At 37.1% G+C, this 19,347-nt stretch overlaps 2 protein-coding genes across 4 annotated transcripts in view; one reads left to right on the top strand and one right to left on the bottom strand.

The window, feature by feature from the left end:
• The first annotated feature begins 1,032 nt into the window (after window positions 1-1,032).
• On the top strand, window positions 1,033-8,242 carry LOC139934559 (probable RNA-binding protein EIF1AD). 2 transcript variants are annotated; one of them, XM_071928832.1, is made up of 5 exons: window positions 1,033-1,263; window positions 2,585-2,808; window positions 3,272-3,380; window positions 5,104-5,212; window positions 5,943-8,242. In XM_071928832.1, the coding sequence occupies exons 2-5, from the start codon at window positions 2,722-2,724 to the stop codon at window positions 6,223-6,225; spliced, it is 588 nt and encodes a 195-aa protein (XP_071784933.1). In that variant the 5' UTR covers window positions 1,033-1,263; window positions 2,585-2,721; the 3' UTR covers window positions 6,226-8,242. The 2 variants fall into 2 exon arrangements, with proteins under 2 accessions (XP_071784933.1, XP_071784942.1); XM_071928841.1 differs by lacking the exon at window positions 1,033-1,263 and adding an exon at window positions 2,260-2,278.
• Window positions 8,243-8,366: 124 nt separating this feature from the next.
• Window positions 8,367-19,347, bottom strand: part of LOC139934540 (calcium-independent protein kinase C-like) — a 98,277-nt gene continuing 87,296 nt past the window's right edge. For both annotated transcript variants that reach the window (XM_071928807.1, XM_071928799.1), the window contains exons 14-15: window positions 18,621-18,767; window positions 8,367-17,672 (exon numbers count right to left, since the gene is read on the bottom strand). In XM_071928807.1, coding sequence (XP_071784908.1) covers window positions 17,502-17,672; window positions 18,621-18,767 — 318 coding nt within the window. In that variant the 3' untranslated portion in view covers window positions 8,367-17,501. The remainder of the gene's footprint in view (window positions 17,673-18,620; window positions 18,768-19,347) is intronic.

Genomic DNA, 19,347 nt, shown 5'->3' with positions numbered 1-19,347 from the left:
TTCTTCATATTTAATGCCCAGACAGCGTTTCATCCCAATCATCGCCATCATCGTCAAGGCGGCGGATCCAGACAATAAATTTTAGGGGGGGGGGGGGGCAAATCTATTAAAATGGGGCGTGCAAGAGTGTTGAACGCGAGGATTTTTACGGCTTGGGGTCCGGGCCCGCTCAAGTGCCCGGGTTGTGCATTTTAGATGCATGCGTCAAGTCTTAGGCCAATAAGAGACACAAATGAATGAAACAGAACATAAAAGCCTTTAAAATGTGACTGCAGTAGAACCCTTTTGGGTTAACAGGTGCGGATCTATGACAGAAAACTAATGTTATTTTTTCGAAAGTTAGATGTCAACCCCCCGGAAAATCCATGTCCCTATCGTATTTTGTAAAATTTATTGTTGTTGTATTTTTGGGTGAAGGGATTTTTTGTTTTACATTTTTTTAAACGCTAGGTATTCATTAGGCCTACTTAAATCTAAAACTAAACAAATAATAATATGCAATTTATTATAGACCATTCAAGTCATACATGTTGGGAAATGTTTGTCCATAAGATTGTGAAACTTTAGGGGAGGGGCAAACGTCTTCTGTCACATAAAGGTAGTTAGTTAGTGGTTGTAAAAAATAAATCAAAACAACCGATCGAGGGCCACCAGATTCAGCACAGAGTAGAGAATCATCGAACAGAGGATCGAAAAATTGCCACCCCCCCCCCCTCCAACCCTGAGACAGTTGCCCCGGCTAATGATTTCGTGTATTCGACGTCCCAAGTTCGTGAAGATAATGATAAAAGTCATAAATTCGAAAGTAAAAGCGCATCAGGCGAAATTATTTTCGAGGAAGAAACGTAGACTTGTAGTAAATTTAAACAAAAGCTCTTTTATTTTTCTTTTCAGAGTGCAACATATTATCCACGCGCATAATTTTGGACAAAAGTTGCGTGAAGGTTGTGAAATAATATTGATGTATGGTACCCAGTCGACTAGGATGCCCTGAGATACACACGTAATGGCGTTTCAGAAAAGTTACCTGACTCTTTCTTCAGAGAGCGTAAATCACAAAATAAAGCAAAATGGCGACATGTGTTACAGTTTGTAAAATCTTTAGATGTCCAATGTTCTGCTCCGTCTTTTCATCTCTTGCTTTGGAATCAAAAACTTGTAGAACATAACACTGTGGAGTTGTCTGCAATTATGGCTAACTAGCGAGGCGTAGAGTGGAGTCGAACACTGGCACTCTAGGCCGTTTCGTTTACACGGTGTTTGGTAAGTAAACTGCTGAGTGATATATGCGGCTGACTCCATGGTATGATGATGACGCAATGGAATGAAGGAGTCGGCTCACTGTCTTGTTTGGGTTGTATCAATTCATAGTACATGTAGTAAATGGTCTGATTGTTAGTGCTAGTACCTTCAGTAGAAACAGGCCTGGAATTATACGAAGACCACGGAGGCCATGGTCTTGGCCTTGTTGGTGCCCTTCAAAAGTTCCCGTTTGTTGACTATACTACTATCCAGTGACTAAATCCCATGCCCCCATCTAACCTGGGCTAGCCCCCATCATATCATACCATGTCACCCATGGGAAAAGTTTCTGTATGGAACCACCACTTTTTCATTCGTTATGAAATAATATAGTATCTAATTTACCTCAATGAGATATCCCTTTTTGTAAAAATGAGTGAAAAGGTGGTGGCGCCATATGGAAAGTTATCCCACCCATGTGACAAGATGTGTTAAAAAATAAAAGATTTTCCGGATAACTTTCCGTATGGCGCCACCACTTTTTCACTCATTTTTACAAAAAAGGATATCTCATTGAGGTAAATTAGATACTAAATTATTTCATATCGAATGAAAAAGTGGTGGCGCCATACGGAAACTTTTCCGATTTTCCAACCAATCAATTTAATTAGAAGTGCCCTTTTACAAAATGAAAATGGCCTTGCCTTTTGCTTTTTCAACATATTCAAAGATTAAATTCCAGGTATGCAGAAATGTACAATTTCCTCATATTATTATAAACTGAAGAGAGGGTGTCACACGGCCCTCCTGAGTCCTAATCCTATGTATGTATTTACGGCCGTATTTACTATTAAACAGTTATAAGGAGAAAATACAATGGCTTGGTGCCTTTCTTGCCAGGGCGAAGAGAAAGGCGGGAAGCATATACAGGCGCGGCGTCACTGTCTACTGTCTGTTGTCTTGCAATGCTGTAGAGTGCACTGTCAGCGTTTTATTTTTTTATTGCCGCATGGTGTGGATTGGAACTGAATTTATAGTAAGAATTTATAACTTTTTAACAATTTAAAGTTAGAGAAAGGGCTTTACCAACCTCTTATTTGTTGTCTCTGGTTGCCACAAACCGTAGCCTACATCATTGCCTTCAAACCCTTTATGTAAGTAGGCCCAGGGGTTGATTTCATGAAGAGTTAGGACTCGTCTTATCTCGAGAACTTGGGATTAATCTTAAGGTTGGGACTCGTCCTAAGAAGTCCTAAGATTAGTCTAACTCTTAAGTTAGGATTTAGGAAGAGTTTTGTGAAATGGACGGCTGATGTAATTAGTGGCCTTCTTCTTTCCACAGGTAAAGTGCAATTTTGAACCACCAACCACCAGCCCTCACCACCAGTGACAGTAGAACAACGACGTTGTTTCCAACAAGCTTGGACTTTGATCCTGACCAGTTGGCGGACGATTATAGAAGTCTCATAAAAAAGGGTTATGTCGAAAGCTACAAAGAGAAAACATGTGACCAGGGAAGTCCTTGATGATTACAATCTGCCCGAAGGGCAACAGCAGATTGTAAAGGTACTAAAGCCAAATAAAATAAATGTTCTGTTTCCGATTACCCGACGGACCTACCCTAGGGAAATTCATGACCCTAAACTTGTAAGTGTAATTTGCCATTACTGATTGGATATGATTGGGGTTAGATTTCATTTCTACCACTGGCATCTCCAACCAAATGATGCTGATGCAACTAGACAAAAACTAAGCATGATTGGGAGATTCAAGATTTTTAGTAAATGGCAGAAACAGAAAACAGTGATGGGCTATTATTAACGACTTCAATCGTTCAGTAACAATTGCCCTTGTACAAGTTAGATCGTCATAATAGTTGAACTTCTTGTTCATAATTGCAATTTTTTTTATACATGGTATTATGTTGAATGTGTGATAAAAAGTGCAGATACTGGTGTATGACAACTTCGTATATTTGCCACAGGTTCAATTATGTGTTTGTTTTTTCTATAACCAAAACTCATTTTAGGTGACTGCTAGCAGAGGCAACAACCTTCATGAGGTGCAGACGGCAAAAGGGGACCTGTTCCTTGTCAGCATGCCAACTAGGTTCCGCAAAAACGTCTGGATTAAACGAGGTACAGTACCGATTCTACGAGACTGGATTGGTCCAGTTTTCACCTTGTTATATTCTGACAAAAGAGACTTTTGCATAAAATGTATATAAATATTTATGACACCAAAGCAGATCCTTGCTATTTGATTGGAGTATAGTCAGACACAAGAATGTTTAGTGAGCTGGGGTCACTGAACTTCTCAAACTAATAATACATCAAAATGTGTTCATATAGCTCAGATATCCTAGTAAGCTAGTTCAAGACACAACTTTTATTATCCCTGCTAAATAGCGCTAAGGGTTCATTCAACTTGGTGATTTCTCGGCTCGCTCGGTTTCCCATTTCTACACCTGTTTGAATAGAAACAATCATGGTTAAAGCCATTATACACTTTCAGAAGGTAATGGTAAAAGACTTCTCTTGAAATATTATTCCATGAAATGCTTTACTTTTTGAGAAAACATTAAAACAATTATCAATTCTCGACATCAAGAATTACGGATTTATAGTAAACACATGTCATGACACGGCGAAACGTGCGGAAACAACGGTTGGTTTTTCCAGTCATTTTCTCCCGACTCCGATGACCGATTGAGCCTAAATTTTCACAGATTTGTTATTATATATAGAAGTTGTGATACACGAAGTGTGGGCCTTGGACAACACTGTTTACCGAAAGTGTCCACTGGCTTTAAGTGCCTTGCTCAAGGACGTATGTTCCAATGATTCAGCCATAAGAACTTGATTCTGATGCAGTAGACAACACGCTAACAAGCCCTTTTTTGTGTGTTAGACTTGAATAATTGTCTGGTACAATGGCCTGCTTGATCACAAGTTACCTCTTAAAGGCAGTGGACACTATTGGTAATTACTCAAAATAATTATTAGCATAAAATCTTTCTTGGTGACGAGTAATGGGGAGAGGTTGATGGTATAAAACATTGTGAGAAACGGCTCCATCTGAGGTGCCATAGTATTCGAGAAAGAAGTAATTTTCCTTGAATTTGATTTCAAGACCTCAGACTTAGAACTTTAGGTCTTGAAATCAACCATCTAAACTCATACAACTTCATGTGACAAGGGTGTTTTTTTCTTTCATTATTATCTCGCAAGTTCGATGACCGATTGAGCTCAAATTTTCACAGGTTCATTATTTTATGCATTTATTGAGATACACCAACTGTGAAGGCTAGTCCTTGACAATTACCAATAGTGTCCACTGCCTTTAAATTTGAATTCCTTAGACAATCGAGACAGTTGCTATGTCACATGATTCAAAGCAAGCTATTCCATAGTTGCGTAAGAGTCAGTGAACACCCACACACATTTCTGAATGGATGTTTATGGCACAATGATACTAGGGATTGCTCATCTGGAGGTTTCTATGAAAAGGTTTTCAACGAACCATTTATTTTGACACAGCAACTGTCTCTATAGTCTGAGGAATTTGAATGTAAATGGTACATTGTGACTAAGCAAGTCATTGTACCAGACATTATTTAAATCTAAAGCCTGGTTCATTCTTCCTGCAAATGCTAATGCGATATTAATGTTGAAGACACAAATTCTCAACCAATAATTCGCAGGGGTTGAGCTGTGCTCAACTTCTGCGAATATTCGCTGCGAAAAAAGAGGTGTTACCTCAAATTCACGTCAAATTGGTTTCGCATTCGTTTTCGCAGGAGGTATGCACCGGGCTTAACTCGGCGCCATACAAATGCTTTTTTCTTTTTTTTCTTTCTAGGTGATTTTGTGATAGTCGACCCCATACAGGAAGGGGATAAAGTGAAAGCAGAGATATCAAGCATCCTCTATCCAAAGCAGATCAAATACATTCAGCAGGAGAGCTTGTGGTAAGTCATTGTTATTATAGTTAGTAAGATTAGTCAGTAAGTGAGTCGTCAGACGTTCAGTCAGAGGGGAAAAAACATCTTATGGACCACGCCCTGTTTTCCAAAATGTGATCACCAGAGGCGTAACAAGAGGGGGCCAGGGATGGCAGGAGCCCCTGCTAAGAACCCTTTGCTTCACCCCCTCTTTCCACCTTATTCCCTCTGCCGTTACAAAAAAACTCTGCGCAAAATCACGCTGTATGAAAAAAGGCTCCATAGTGCTTTTATTGCTTGTTGTATACATGTAAGGGGATGCGGGGGGATTTCCAATACGCGGCTAGCTTCAGTACGCGCGATCAATAGGAAAATATTTTCAGCTGAAGAGTTGCATGCCTGACATTTGTTGCAAGTGGAAATTTGTCTGTTTTCAATCCAATTCATACACTGAATGGACATTAATGTTGATTAACAGTGAAAGCAGAAGTCCTTCATGTACTACAGGAGAAAATATGGCAACCAGCAATCGCAGTTTTGTGGACCTCAAATCTACAGAAAAAATGGGGCCTTTCTTAGATACCATGATGTTCCACTACACTCCACACAAGCTACACAAACCCCCAAAAAGATTTTGCCTTTTTTTGTCACCGCCCACTCATATGTCCGACTTCGTGTGTGTGTCTAAGGCCATTTAACTTAAAAGGTTTTTTCTAGGATTAAGTAATAATTGTTATTCCATCTATTTCTCCACTAGGCCAGACCAGTTCAAGAGCAAGACTTCCAGCAGTGACCTGGACACAGCTGGAAAACAAGGCTACGACCTAAGTACAGACGCGCTCGCCAAAGACATCTCAGAAATGTCCTTGAAAGATGCCGGCAGTCCCCTTGGAGACGGCGGCGGTGATGAGGAAGATGAGGATGAAGAGAGTGACAGCGATAACGACGACGATTTGTTTGTGAATACAAATCGTCCTACAGTGACTTATTTTTACTCCGATAGCGAAGAAGAGGAAGAGGAGGATAACGAGGAAAGATAAATATTTTGGTATTCCAGAAGATCGCTAAATTATTCCTCGTACTTTGAACTTTTCAAGCTTCATGCTCCATGGTCGAGTGGTGAGACAACTGCTATTAATAGGGTGGCGTTGGTAGTGGGCTCGAATCCCACCTGAGTTTTGTTTTCTGCAGGACTCTTGAAAGCATTGAGTACTCAATGCTGGAATATCTGTATTCCGAAAGATCGCTAACATTCCTCGTCGTACTTTTAACTTTTCAAGCTTCATGCTCCGTGGTCTAGTAGTAAGACATCTGCTATTAATAGGATGGCGTGGGTTGTGGGCTCGAATCCCACCCGAGTGTTATGCCTGTGGATTTTTTTCAGCAGGACTCTTGAAAGCATTGAGTACTTGACGCTGGAGTCCCAGTATTCCAGAAGATCGCGAAATATTCCTCGTACTTTTAACTTTTTAAGCTTCACCCTATGATTCTAGTGTTGAGACATCTGCTCTAGGAAACAGACCTGTGGCTGAACATTGAATTATGAACTCCTACCCAGTTACTGCATGCAAGCGTGACCTCTCCATAGACATGATACGGAGGGAGTGCATGAGTGCAATAACCAGGCATGATATTTGGTCCTTGGGTAGAAAAAGTTTTAACGAGTACAAGGGCTAACCTACATGTACACATGGTGTAGGCTTTAATAAGGGAATCAAATCAATGGGTGCGTTCGTTTAGCTTACTTAGGTCGACCCCGGTGTGTGGCAAAAAAAAATTCCAGGACAAACATGTGCAGATAATTACCCACGTTCGTCTTGGAAAAAAAATTTGCCACACACCGGGGTCGACCCAGGGAAGCTAAACAAACGCACCCAATGTGTGGTGAAGAGATTTTCAACTAGTGGTATAAACCCAACGAGGTCTGGTTCTTGATAATTTTCCTGAGACAGAGTCGAGGTAAATTATTAAGAATCAGGCCTTGGCGGGTTTAAACCACTAGTTGAAAACCGATTCAACACACTTTGATTCCCATTCATAAATACCTTTTCGGTCAAAAGACATCAACACTTTTTTGTAAAAAAATTAAATAAATGCACAAATTATTGGGGTCAAAAAGCACCCTCTCTTGGGTCAAAGGAGGCAAATGATTGAACAGTGCTGTTCTTTGTGCGTATAAACGTGCGCGTGAGCTCAGCGTCCATGTAGCGTTTCACATTATGCAAGGGTTGTATAAAATTTTGTCTGTAGGAAGTTCAGGCTATGTTGCTGGAACTCTCTGCCTCAATATCTCAAGGAACGCATGACATCTCAAGATTCAAAAATTCTCTCGAACCCATCTCTTCAGATTAGCCTATGCAGACATTGAGTGAAATTTTCTTCTTGTTCTGTGTTCATTGACCAGCGCCTTTGAATGTTTTACAGTATAAGTGCGCTTTAAAAATGCTGTGTTATTATTACTCTTTATTATAATAATAATAATAATTAAAGATTTGTTAAGCGCATTTATCTGCCTATAATGGCACCAAAGGCACACAAAGAACATAAGAAACGGTAATTAAATGAAATAATGACAATTTGTAAACATTTGATCATCATTTAAAGGAACACGTTGCCTTGGATCGGTCGAGTTGGTCTTTGCAAACTGTTTGTTATAAAATGCATATGATTAGAAAGATATTTTAAAAGTAGAATATATTGATCCACACAAGTATCTTTCGAAATTGCATGGTTTTCCTTTTACGTCGACAAACACGGTCGGACATTTATGGGAGTCAAATTTTTTACTCCCATAAATGGCCGACCGTGTTAGTTCGTACAGTAAAAAGAAAACCACGCAATTTTGAGGCAAACTTGTGTGGATCATTGTATTCTACTTTTAAAACATCTTTCCAACCATATGCATTTTATAAAAAACCGGTTACAAACGCTTTTTATAGACCAACTCGTCCGATCCAAGGCAACGTGTTCCTTTAACTTGTGACATCAAATTGTCAGTCTATACCACAATAAAACAATGAATGCATTCAAATAAAGACAAAAAAATTACCAACTGAAGTTGTATACAAGGTGCACATTTATTTTAATAGATTTGAACCACATTAACGTTTATAACTGGTATGATACAGCAAGGTGGTGTATCTAAACTCCAGTACATTTTCGATAACATTTTTTTTCACCGTAATCTTTTTTTAATTATATACCACATGAACAACAGGTCCACCACACAAGTACAGCTAGGAGCCATTCACCATCTAGCTATGTTTATTTTTTGTTTTTAAACATGGGATAAATAGCTTCATGTATTCTTGTTTTATGCGAGGTTTAGTATAAAGCACACGGCTGTGTGTGCACCACTATTAAAAAAAAACCGCATTCTCACTGTCTGTGTAAATGTTATACTTGTGCGTTTAGCTTGAACCCAGATTTCAAATATAAACGATTTAAATCTTTAAATTTCTGAAAGCTTCAGAGATGATGAATATATAAACTCTTAAGACACAATTCTCAAGTGGAAACTTGATGAAGAATTTAGTAATCAATTTGCACACAAAATATCCATTAAGTGGTTAAACTTTGTAGGTTTTTAAAATTTGGCTCTTAAAAAAAAAAACAAGGCAGTTACTGTGGTCTTGAATCAACAACAACCACTTCCCCACCCCTTTATTATTATTGAAAAAAAGAGTGGAACTAGACAAATGTGAACAGACAAAGTCTAGAGTACCCACATTTGGCGTGGTTTCTCAAAAAAGTACATTTCTAGGCCCGTAAAAAAAAGTATGAAATGTACATTCATTTAAAATAAATAGATGGACAAAACTGTCCAAGACTGAAAACAGTACATCAACATAAAATGTTCAACCATTACACGGTTATGGTTTACCTTATACATAAGCCAAATCTACCAATATCTCTCTTTAGCAAAGACCACCCAAATCTTTAAGATGAACCTGTTTAGCGTTGATTTTGTTTTAACAACGTTTTTAACAGACTTGGGAGAGGGTTCTTAACAGAAAAGGAGATGCATCAAATTTGCTTTCACCATGAACCTTTTAATTAAAATAAGGTAATATGGAAAGACCATGGTGGTTCACTTCATACACAAATAAAATACTCTATGAAAATATTGCCCCAATTGCAATAAACATTGCCGTTAAAGAAACTACAGACCTTGGTTACCTAACCGAGTATCCATTTTTGTAAATATGCTTAAAAAATACCCAAAGTGCCAAATTCTTGATGATGCTTTTGACAGAAATCTGTGCTTATTGTCCACAGAAATCTGTGCTTATTGTCCACAGAAATCTGTGCAATGCTATAAGCGCAGAGCTCTGTCCTAAGCAGTGCCATGAATTTGGGCCAAGGTTCTGTCTCTGACAGGGGAAGGTACACTTTGATAAAAACCGGCAACACCACTCATTTTTATGTTTAGAGAAGAAAATAAAACCTGGGAAATTTTTTATCAAACAAAAGTGAGACTTCAATTGGAAATGCCGTCTTGAGATTTGTACTTTCATGGGCTATATGAGTAGTCACAGCATGCATTTCTAGTGGTGAATGTGCAATCAGAACCAGCAGGAAGCACAATACACTTTGGCCCCTTTCACATGACAACAATTTAGCAAGGGTCCCTTGCTAAATTGTAACATGGTTGTAAAATTTTACAAAATGTACCTCGTGTGAAAGGACAATTTATCTACTGTCCATGTTAAATTCTCGTGCATAATCTTGTCAAACATAGCTATATTTTACAACCATGCTAAAAGTAAGCAAGGGACTCTAGTCAAATTGCTGTCATGTGAATAGCACTTTTGTGTGTTCCAAGAGCAACTGTGTAATAGGTAACAAGTTTCTACACAAAGCCAGACATATAACTTTCTTATTGCAAAAAAAAAGAGGAAATGGTTGATCACCTTTGTACAGTGTTTTCCACTTTTCTATGGCACTGTTATGAAAAGAAAAGAGGAAATCAGCCGATCAGCTGAATAAGTTGCACGCCTGAAAGCGCTGCATGTTCAATCGCAAGCAGATGAAATCGATACAAAACTTAAAACTTTACATTTCTTAGGATGGTTAGTGAATCTTTTAGTGAATCTGATGTAATTCCGATACCAATGTTGTACTTTCCCTTCATCGGCTGGACCCAACTTTATGTTTCTGCTTTACCACAGCATTCAGCACTTAGGGCGTCTTGTAATGCGTGTGATTCTAATGGCCCAATAGCGCTGAATTCAACGGTAAGCAGAGCCATGAAATTGGAACCTGAGCACAATTTTATAAAGCCTGTTCAGCAGAAAACTCTGCAGAGCAAATGTCTTTGCTAAGCAAGAAATGCAGCAATAGTAACTATGGTTCTCGCTGGCAACATATTTTAGCTAAGCAAGATTTGTTTGTGCTTAGCATGTTTTGTGCTTACAGGCTTTATGAAAGTGAGCCCAGGTGTGAATCCAATCCAAATTGGCGAAATTTAAATAAAACTGAACCAACCTTCTGATACTAATCTTTAGAACAAAAAAGTAGTGGAGTGAAGTTTTAAATACAATATATCATCGTAACAGGGTGAGGCCATCAATGTATGCAGGTTAAAGCCCGTTCACACGACAGCTATCTAACAAGGCTCCCCTTGTTTATTTTTAGCATGGTTGTAAAACTTTAAAAAATGCACCTCGTGTGAAAGAAAAATAATGTTTATACTCTCTATAAAGGACGGCAAATTTGAGAGGATTGTACTAGGGACCTTGGACAGTTCAAACATTGTTGTCCTTCCAACTTGTAAAATGTCACAACCATGCTAAAATAAACCAAGGGACCCCTGCTAAATTGATGTCATGTGAAAAGGGTTTTATATTGCACAAGCCAGCTACACTCAAAGACCAAACATCCTGCTGAATTTTAAGATACCATTCATGATTTCTACTTCTCTTCTTTTCTCAGTCGACTTACAAACAACTCTCTGATTAATCTTACAGTCAAAGCACACTTGGGGGATAAGAAAAAAACACATTAGACATAGTCTAAAGTAAAACATGACTGTTTATAAATACAAATAAAATTGATGGAAATTAACTGTGTATTACAAAAGGTAACATGTGCCCTTTGAACAGCGTTGTCCGGAATTGCTGCATTATAAATTAAATAATTATTATGATTATTATGATTATTATTATTATTATTATTATAACACTGATTGTATGCCATGTTTTTTAATAGACTTGCATGATTAACACTTTTGATGGTTTATTGTGTGTTTACCTACATAGTATCCTTGTGATTGGGGGTGGGGAAGCGGGGGGTGTTACAGGGCCATTTTCCTGTACTAGCTTTGCTGGCCAAGTATGGCTACACATGTACATAGTAACAACTTGAATTACACGGCCACAAATCTTTGCCAACATATGAAATACACTTTCGTGAAGCATGGATTTGTTTGCTTCCTTAAGCGCAGATTTTTTCAGTAAGCAGAACCAAGGGTCCCACTTAATGAAGCTGCTCAGCAAAAATAAGTTTGCTTAGCCACCCACCCCCCAAGAAAGGCAGGGCACCAATCACACAATGTTTTGTACATGTCTTTTGGGCAGTTCACCTGCTTAACCAAGGTTTATAACTGCGGCCCATTTGAGCTGAAAATCTTGGAAGACAGTCCAAATAAAAATGGATCTTTGAAATCTACTGTTGGGACAGCACCCCACCGTTAAGTTTTAACAATTAAAACAAAATGTTGTACAACCTAAAAGATAAACTAAGTTTGTCCAATTTATGGCTTGGCCTATTCCTGCTTTTTTCCCCAAGAGCTTAAAATAAAGTTTAAAATGTCATGATGTAGATTAAAATGTCTATATTTGAGTATCTGCTCTCATAAATAAAAGCCTTAAAATGGAGACAAAAAGAAACAAACACAATGTTCACAATTTTGACCCTCAAAGAAAATATCTGAATCTACCACAAGGCTAGATAATGGCAGTGTATTATTCCCATTTAATAACAGACAGCCACCCCCTCCCCCCCCCCAAAAAAAAAAAAAACACTCCAAAACAACAACAATCCCATTAACAAACAAACAGATAAATCTTTTGTTCACATAAAAAATTATTAACCACACATTCAATCAGAGCTCGCTTCTCTTTACTTGTAATAGTTTTTCAAATTAGAATTTTGTATTTAATAGATGTTAATTTTGGCATCTGGGATAAAGAATATAATTTATTTTTACCCCTTACACAAGCAAAATGCTTTAAACTTTGTGTTCATGATTTGAGTAATTGAAAATTGCGATCCGAATGTCTCAGCAATTACAAAAAGTTAACAAATACATAAATAGATCACCAGTAACAATGCCATCTTCCATGGGAAAAACCTGGGTGGACCAAATCATGTTTTAATGGAACATAACAGAATTGATTTTTGCTAACAAAACAGTTGCTGGCAGTGTAAGCACCTTATGTAATCCACCATATACATAAACTGACAAACCTGTTCAAGCTTGAGATCAATTGGCCATCTAGGTCACAAGAAAATAGTGAAAAACCGACAACACATTTTGCATGACATCAATTAAAGAAACAAAGAAAGAAACAATAAACGCTCACTGAGCAATGCACTGCAAACAAGAAATTGACAGTGTTCGTGTTACGTCAATCTGTGATATTAGACAAGTTCTTACCAATTCTGTAATGTTCCCTTTAAATTGGATCAGAATCTGTCTGAAGAATCCGCTACATCAAGCCATAAATGAACCCTATAAATTTCAGTACCAAGGTATATACGCCATGATAAAAAAAAAAAAAAAAAAGTTTTTGTTTATAAACTGAAATTGAAAATAAATAAATAAAACTAACTAACAGCAGCCTCAGTTGTCTGGTAGATGAATGTAAATAAGTTAATAGGCAAGCACGACCAAACCACACCCACATTATTATCACGTTAACTTCGATGACCAATTGATTCAACACTTTCACAGGTTTGTTATTTTGTTCAAATGTTGAGATACACCATGTGAGAATAGTGGTCTTTGACAATAACCAATAGTGTCCAGTGCCTTTTATGAGCTTCGTACATGTATGTTTATCATAAAAATCAAACCAAACTATTTGCCAAAATACATCAAAACCCAAAACATGGGTGTTGTATCAAAAAGTTAGATTAGCCTAGTGGAATTTGTCCTGCCTTTCTACACCGCTGTTTAGACTTTGGGTACCTGATCACACTGGTTTAAAAACAAACCTGAACATTTCTTCATAGTTTCCTTTCTAGTCACACAAGTTGTGTGCTTTCATATTGTTTAAATTCGAGACCTCAGCTGAAGTCTCAAATTGGATTCAAATATTTTGGAGAGAAATTACTTCTTTCTCAAAAACCCTGTTAATTCAGAGGGAGCCATTTCTCACAATGTTTTATACTATCAACAGGGCTTCTTTGCTCATTATCAAGTAAGTTTTTATGCAAACAATTATTTTGAGTAATTACCAATAGTGTCCAGTGCCTTTAACCTCATTACCAGATAGATTCATCAAAAATAAGTAAACAAAATAATATCGAAAAATAAATAGCTGAAATATAGTTAATTGAACTCATGATCATATCATTCATTTCCCATAACTATTACAGAATTTCTTTCTTCCTACGAGGCACCTGGACAAAAAAAACCCAGTAATTTTTTGTAATTTCCCGATCATTGTTTTCTATCATATCCAGTACTCTACCGATTTCTATATTGCATTGATGTTACACTGTTCTTACAATATCATTGCACAAAGTACTATTGGCTCATGTTAATTTGACGTGTGGTGTATTACTAAACACGTGTTGTGTTAATCAAATTGCGGAGGACACAACCAATATTACAGTTATTTCAGATTTTTGTTTTCTTCTGGGCATTTTTATTGAGAGAGAATAGATTATTATGCATTCCCACCTGGGCACAATTTCATAGAGCAGAGAACTCTTCTAAGCAAACTACATGGCTAAGCAAGAAATTACCTAAGCAAGAAATTGCTAAGCAACTATCAATGTGGAAGCGTTTTGAGACGCCCTTCAGAAGTAAAGTACAATATAAAAACCAACAACTATGACCTCAGTACCTGATGTTTTTTGTCTGGCTGGTAACCTAATTTTGCTTAGCAAAAGCTTTTTTTGTGGCAAGTAAGTTTTTGTGCTTACAGGCTTTATGAAATTAGGCCCTGATCTTATCTTCTCAATATGTGTTGTTGTCAGCAGTGACCAAGAGAGGGGGTTGTTTCTCAATGACAATGAGCTTGGCTATCCAAAATGTGAACAAACACATAAATTCTGATTCTACATCATATGAACTTTGCATACAATTATGCAAACGAGCGAAACAACTTTTCAGAATGCACATTCGTGTTGTTTTATAAAATAAGATGACATTTGAGATTAAATAAACCTCAAAAACAAAAATAGTCACTGTTGTGGCGCAAAGCTTTTGAGTAATGCACGATAAAATAATAAATACTAAACAAAATGCATTGTTCATACATGAAAAAAGAAAAGAAAAAAAAGAGTCCATTCAAAATGTTTTAACCATATTTTCAATAGTTTTCAAAAGGTGAAATTGAATTGTAACCCTTTGTTTTAAATTACATGATCGCAATGACTGCACTAATTAAGACTAGAAATTAAGATGGTAGTGTAAATTGGTTTATTTTATAGACACTGGACAACTTTGGTAATTGTCAAAGACCTGTTTTCTCACTTGGTGTATCTCAACATAATTATATGCACAAAATAACAAAAACCTGTGAAAATTTGAACGTAATTGGTCATCGAAGTTGCAAGATAACAACGGAAGAAAAAAACACCCTTGTCACACGAAGTTGTGTGCTTTCAGATGCTTGATTTCGAGACCTCAAAATCAAATTATGCGGTCTCAAAATCAAATTCAAATATTTTAGTAGATAATTACTTCTTTCATGAAAGCTACATTACTTCAGAGGGGGCCGTTTCTCAAAATGTTTTATACTATGAACAGTTCTCCATTGATCGTTAACAAGTAAGTTTTTATGCTAATAGTGATAACCAATAGTGTCCAGTGCCTTTACAAAAAAATATTTTAACGATTTGATAAACAACATCTTTTTCACAGAACCCCCCCAAAACCACACTAAAACTTTTATTTGTTCAGAATATTGTGGGTATGAACAAGAGAATGTTGGCATGAGAGCAATAGGTCATTTCACTGATTGTTTTACTTCTTTGGTTTTGCGAAAAGAAAAATGTTTTCTTTTATCTCAAAAGGAAACATCCGTCTTCACAACTTTTTTTTCGTATTACACACAATTTTTTTACATGGCAAGTTTGACTCAAGATAAACAGAAAAAAATAATAAACTTTTGCTACATAATTTACAGAATTAAATTTCAAATTTCCCAAAACAAGGCCCATAAATCTGTATACATCCAAGAAATGAAAGCAAAATGAAATATTTGATGACTATTTTGTGAATTGTTTAGGGTTGATATTGGGGAATGGGGTGGAGATTGGTGGGGCGGGGGTGTTAGCTCTTATTAAAGTCACATCTCCTTGATGACTTCTCAACTTTATTGAAACTCTCCGGTCATTGCACCAATTGACAACAAATAGTTACACTTCTAGGCACATTTTCTCCATTTCTAATATCCAAACATTGCTCTCATCAACAACTGATCTCAGTTAAACCTCAACCGTGTCTTACTTATATTTAAAAAAAAAAACATTTTGATAATGCGGATTGCACATTTGACATTCTGTCCCCGGTATTAAAACGAAAAGCGAAAACAAATTAAACAAGAAAACAACGAAACAAAAAAACAATTTTGTACAAGATTTTAAACATGAGTTGCAGCTACTGTCATAGATACAATAATACACAGACAAATCTTAATAGTTTGTTTGCTAATAACAATAACTTTATACTATATACACAGTTTCAGAGTGGCATTATTTTATACAGTGTTGTTTTTCTTTCTTCTTTCTTTAAAGACTTCCTTTTATAATCCTGGTTTAAAAAAAATTATAACATGACGCCTAAAGCCTACAGCTACATCATTATTTTGTCATTCTACAAAAAATGCTATCTCATCTACACGATAGAATAATTCACACAGTTATTCTATGCCTAATATAAATACTTCATTTTATGTATTTTTTTTCATCAACTTAGCACAAGTTTGCTACTCTTTAGTTCCACACAGGTAGGATATCTCCGACAAGCTGTGGCTACAGAGGGCAAGATACTTTGTAACACCAAAATGGTTACAGAGGGCAAGATATTTTGTAACACCAAAATGGTTTGTCTCCCTCTGTTGACCAAAATAAACCCACCTGCAATCCACTGTACCTGACACAACTAATACTGCCAAAGAGCATGTTTATGGTATTAAACACTGTGCACACATGTTCGCACTCCACAGAGTGGACCCACAGAGTGGACACTTTGGTTTTCTTTAGTGCACAAATGTACAGGAATGAAAGTAAGGCTCCTGCCCAAAAATAGACTTTCTTTTTTAAACTGTGACTGCCGTTGTGACAATTTTTTTTGTATATTTTTATATAGACTCTTATAGATTTTCTTTTATAGACAGTTTTTGAAACCAGACATACTAGTGATGTGAAACATGGTGTGCACAAAGCTTGCTAACAGTTTGTCTTGCGAAGCAATTTTGATATCATTTGAACTGAGTGTTTTTAGTGAGCGACATTATACTGAAAAAATTGAAAAACCCCCAAATAGTCACATTTTTGTTTCACGGATAAATCGGGGGCCTGTAACCTTAATGTTGACATTGTGTGGCAAATTTAACATCAAGTTTTTTTTTCTTATAAAAAAGGACTAATTAAGAGTTGATATGTGGACATAAAATGTCACACACAGTGCTCTCAAGTAAATCAAAGTTCTCACGCCATCTTTCCACCCCCACTGACCTTCCAGCAAATTCAAGACTCCCAGTCATACTAAACCTCCAACCAGCAAGTGCAGTCGAGTTTCGCACAGTGTACATGTTTTGCAGTTGACTACAGACACTACCTGGCCAATGGCTGGGTCCTCCAGCCAGCAAACCTACTGCCTCTGACTCCAACAAGCCGTTGCTCTTTCAACATGTGTGGTTTTATCCATGAAAAGTCGATGGTCGGACTCCCCCACAGTGAGCAGCACTCCAAGACTCTCCCTAAGACGTCGGCGGCACTGCCTAGTGGAGTTCAAACGATCTTCTCAAGGCTTTCTCCCTCTCCTACCTTCTCACCAACCTCTTCAAAAGACCCTCTCATGACAATTTTCCGAGCTGATCCCTAAGTTTGAACTTGGATTGACTTTTTGGTTTCTTTAATCGATGTCTGTCATTGTTTGGGGTTTGTCTAAGTCTGGCCGTGTGTACGAGAAGCCGGTGAATTCGTTCTGGTTTATGGATTTGACAATGTTAGCCGTGATGGGTGTCAGCTTGGGCTCCTCACGTGTAAAATCGGCATCAAAGTTGTTAACGTCTTTTTTCGTTTTCTGTTCCGAGCAAAATCACAGGTAAAATAACAAATAATAATGATAACAATATATGATTAAAATGTCACTATCCAATATAATTATACTATCTCATTATAACTAGTTCCAACCAATAGACAGATCTAATGCAGAACTGGTAGGATTGGTAATTATTCAAAAATATAATTTTAATAATAAATACGATGGATAGTTTGCCCTCCGATTGTTCAAAGACTGGTCACTAAGACCGGCTCTGTGAACTACGTGAATATTCATTTTTTGCGTGCAAAACAGCAAAACTAGAGGACAAACTGTAATTTAACTTGTAATTTTGTAAGCATTTTCAATGGTTGTGCGTATGCGGGTGTACTAATTAAACAATTAACATTCATGTAAGCTTGTGCACCGACACGAGGATGGCTATGAATGTCGAACACGCTTTGGCCAATTGGTCTTAAACAGCTCCAGCTATGTGCTTATCAGTCTTTTAATACCAGGTAATGATGGCCATGGTCATGAATCTTAACACTTTCAGTGCCCATTTTTTTCCTGCTTTTTGAGCTAAAAAGAATAGCTCCCTTTTTAAAAATGTTTTCAGCCCCAAAAGAGCCTTTTTCTCCAAACGAAATTTATCTTGCTGGTACATACCAAAGTCACTAGTGATACATGCCCCCTTTTGAGTCTATATACAAAATCGTGCATGTATGATCACAGTGCTTTCGGAATATATAAAATAGATCGTACATGTATGATCTTGGCACTAAGAGAGTTAATACCTGTTACCATCAGATAAACATGGTCATGTGACCACCTTTCAACCAATAGCTGTATAGGGTATTTATGAATGAATCTTGAAGACCTCTTGCAAACATCTCTTTCTCTCTCTCTCAAAAATAAAAAGGTAAAGACAAACTGATTCCATTGTACTAAAAAAAAAATTAAAAAAAACACAGACAAAAGTTGACTCACAATCTTGGGTTTAAATGGAGGTTCTACTTTCAGCTCTTCTAGTTTGTCCCATGAGATACAGCCAAAGAAAGCATGCTGTCTGATGGCATTCTCCCCACCCTGGCTCTCAACACACCCTAGCCTCTTGGCTGGATTCTTCTCCATGAACTGCAAAAAGGACAAGAACATTCAGTTAGGGTTGCAATGTTTAAAGGCACTGGACACCTTTGGTAATTGTCAAAGGCCAGTCTACTCACTTGGTGTATTTTAAAATATGCATAAATAACAAACCTGTGAAAATTTAAGCTCAATTGGTCATAAATTTTGCAAGAGAATAATGAAAGAACAAACACCCATGTTGCACTACTTTGTGTGCATAATAAAGGCTTCAGCTGAGGTATTTTATTATTTAAGCGAGAAAATACCTCTTTCTCAAAAACTACATTATTTCCGAGGGAGCAGTTTCTCACAATGTTTTATACTATCAACAGCTCTCTATTGCTCATTAGCAAGTAAGTTTTTTAAGCTAAATAAAAATTATTTTGAGTAAATACCAATCGTGTCCAGTGCCTTTAAAGGGAAGGTAAATGTTTGGCAATCGCTCTTACAGTTTATGGTAAGAAAACAAATTTGGTTAAAAGCCTACATATTATAACAGCAGTTTTTGATAGTATAAAGCATTTTGAGAAACATATCACTTTGAAGTAATGTGGTTATTGGAAAAGAAAGACATCAGCTAGAGAAAAAT

This window comes from Asterias amurensis, chromosome 1 (genome assembly GCF_032118995.1).
Source record: "Asterias amurensis chromosome 1, ASM3211899v1".
In the NCBI taxonomy this organism is placed as follows: Eukaryota; Metazoa; Echinodermata; class Asteroidea; order Forcipulatida; family Asteriidae; genus Asterias; species Asterias amurensis.
This window is presented reverse-complemented; position numbering and strand designations above follow the sequence as displayed.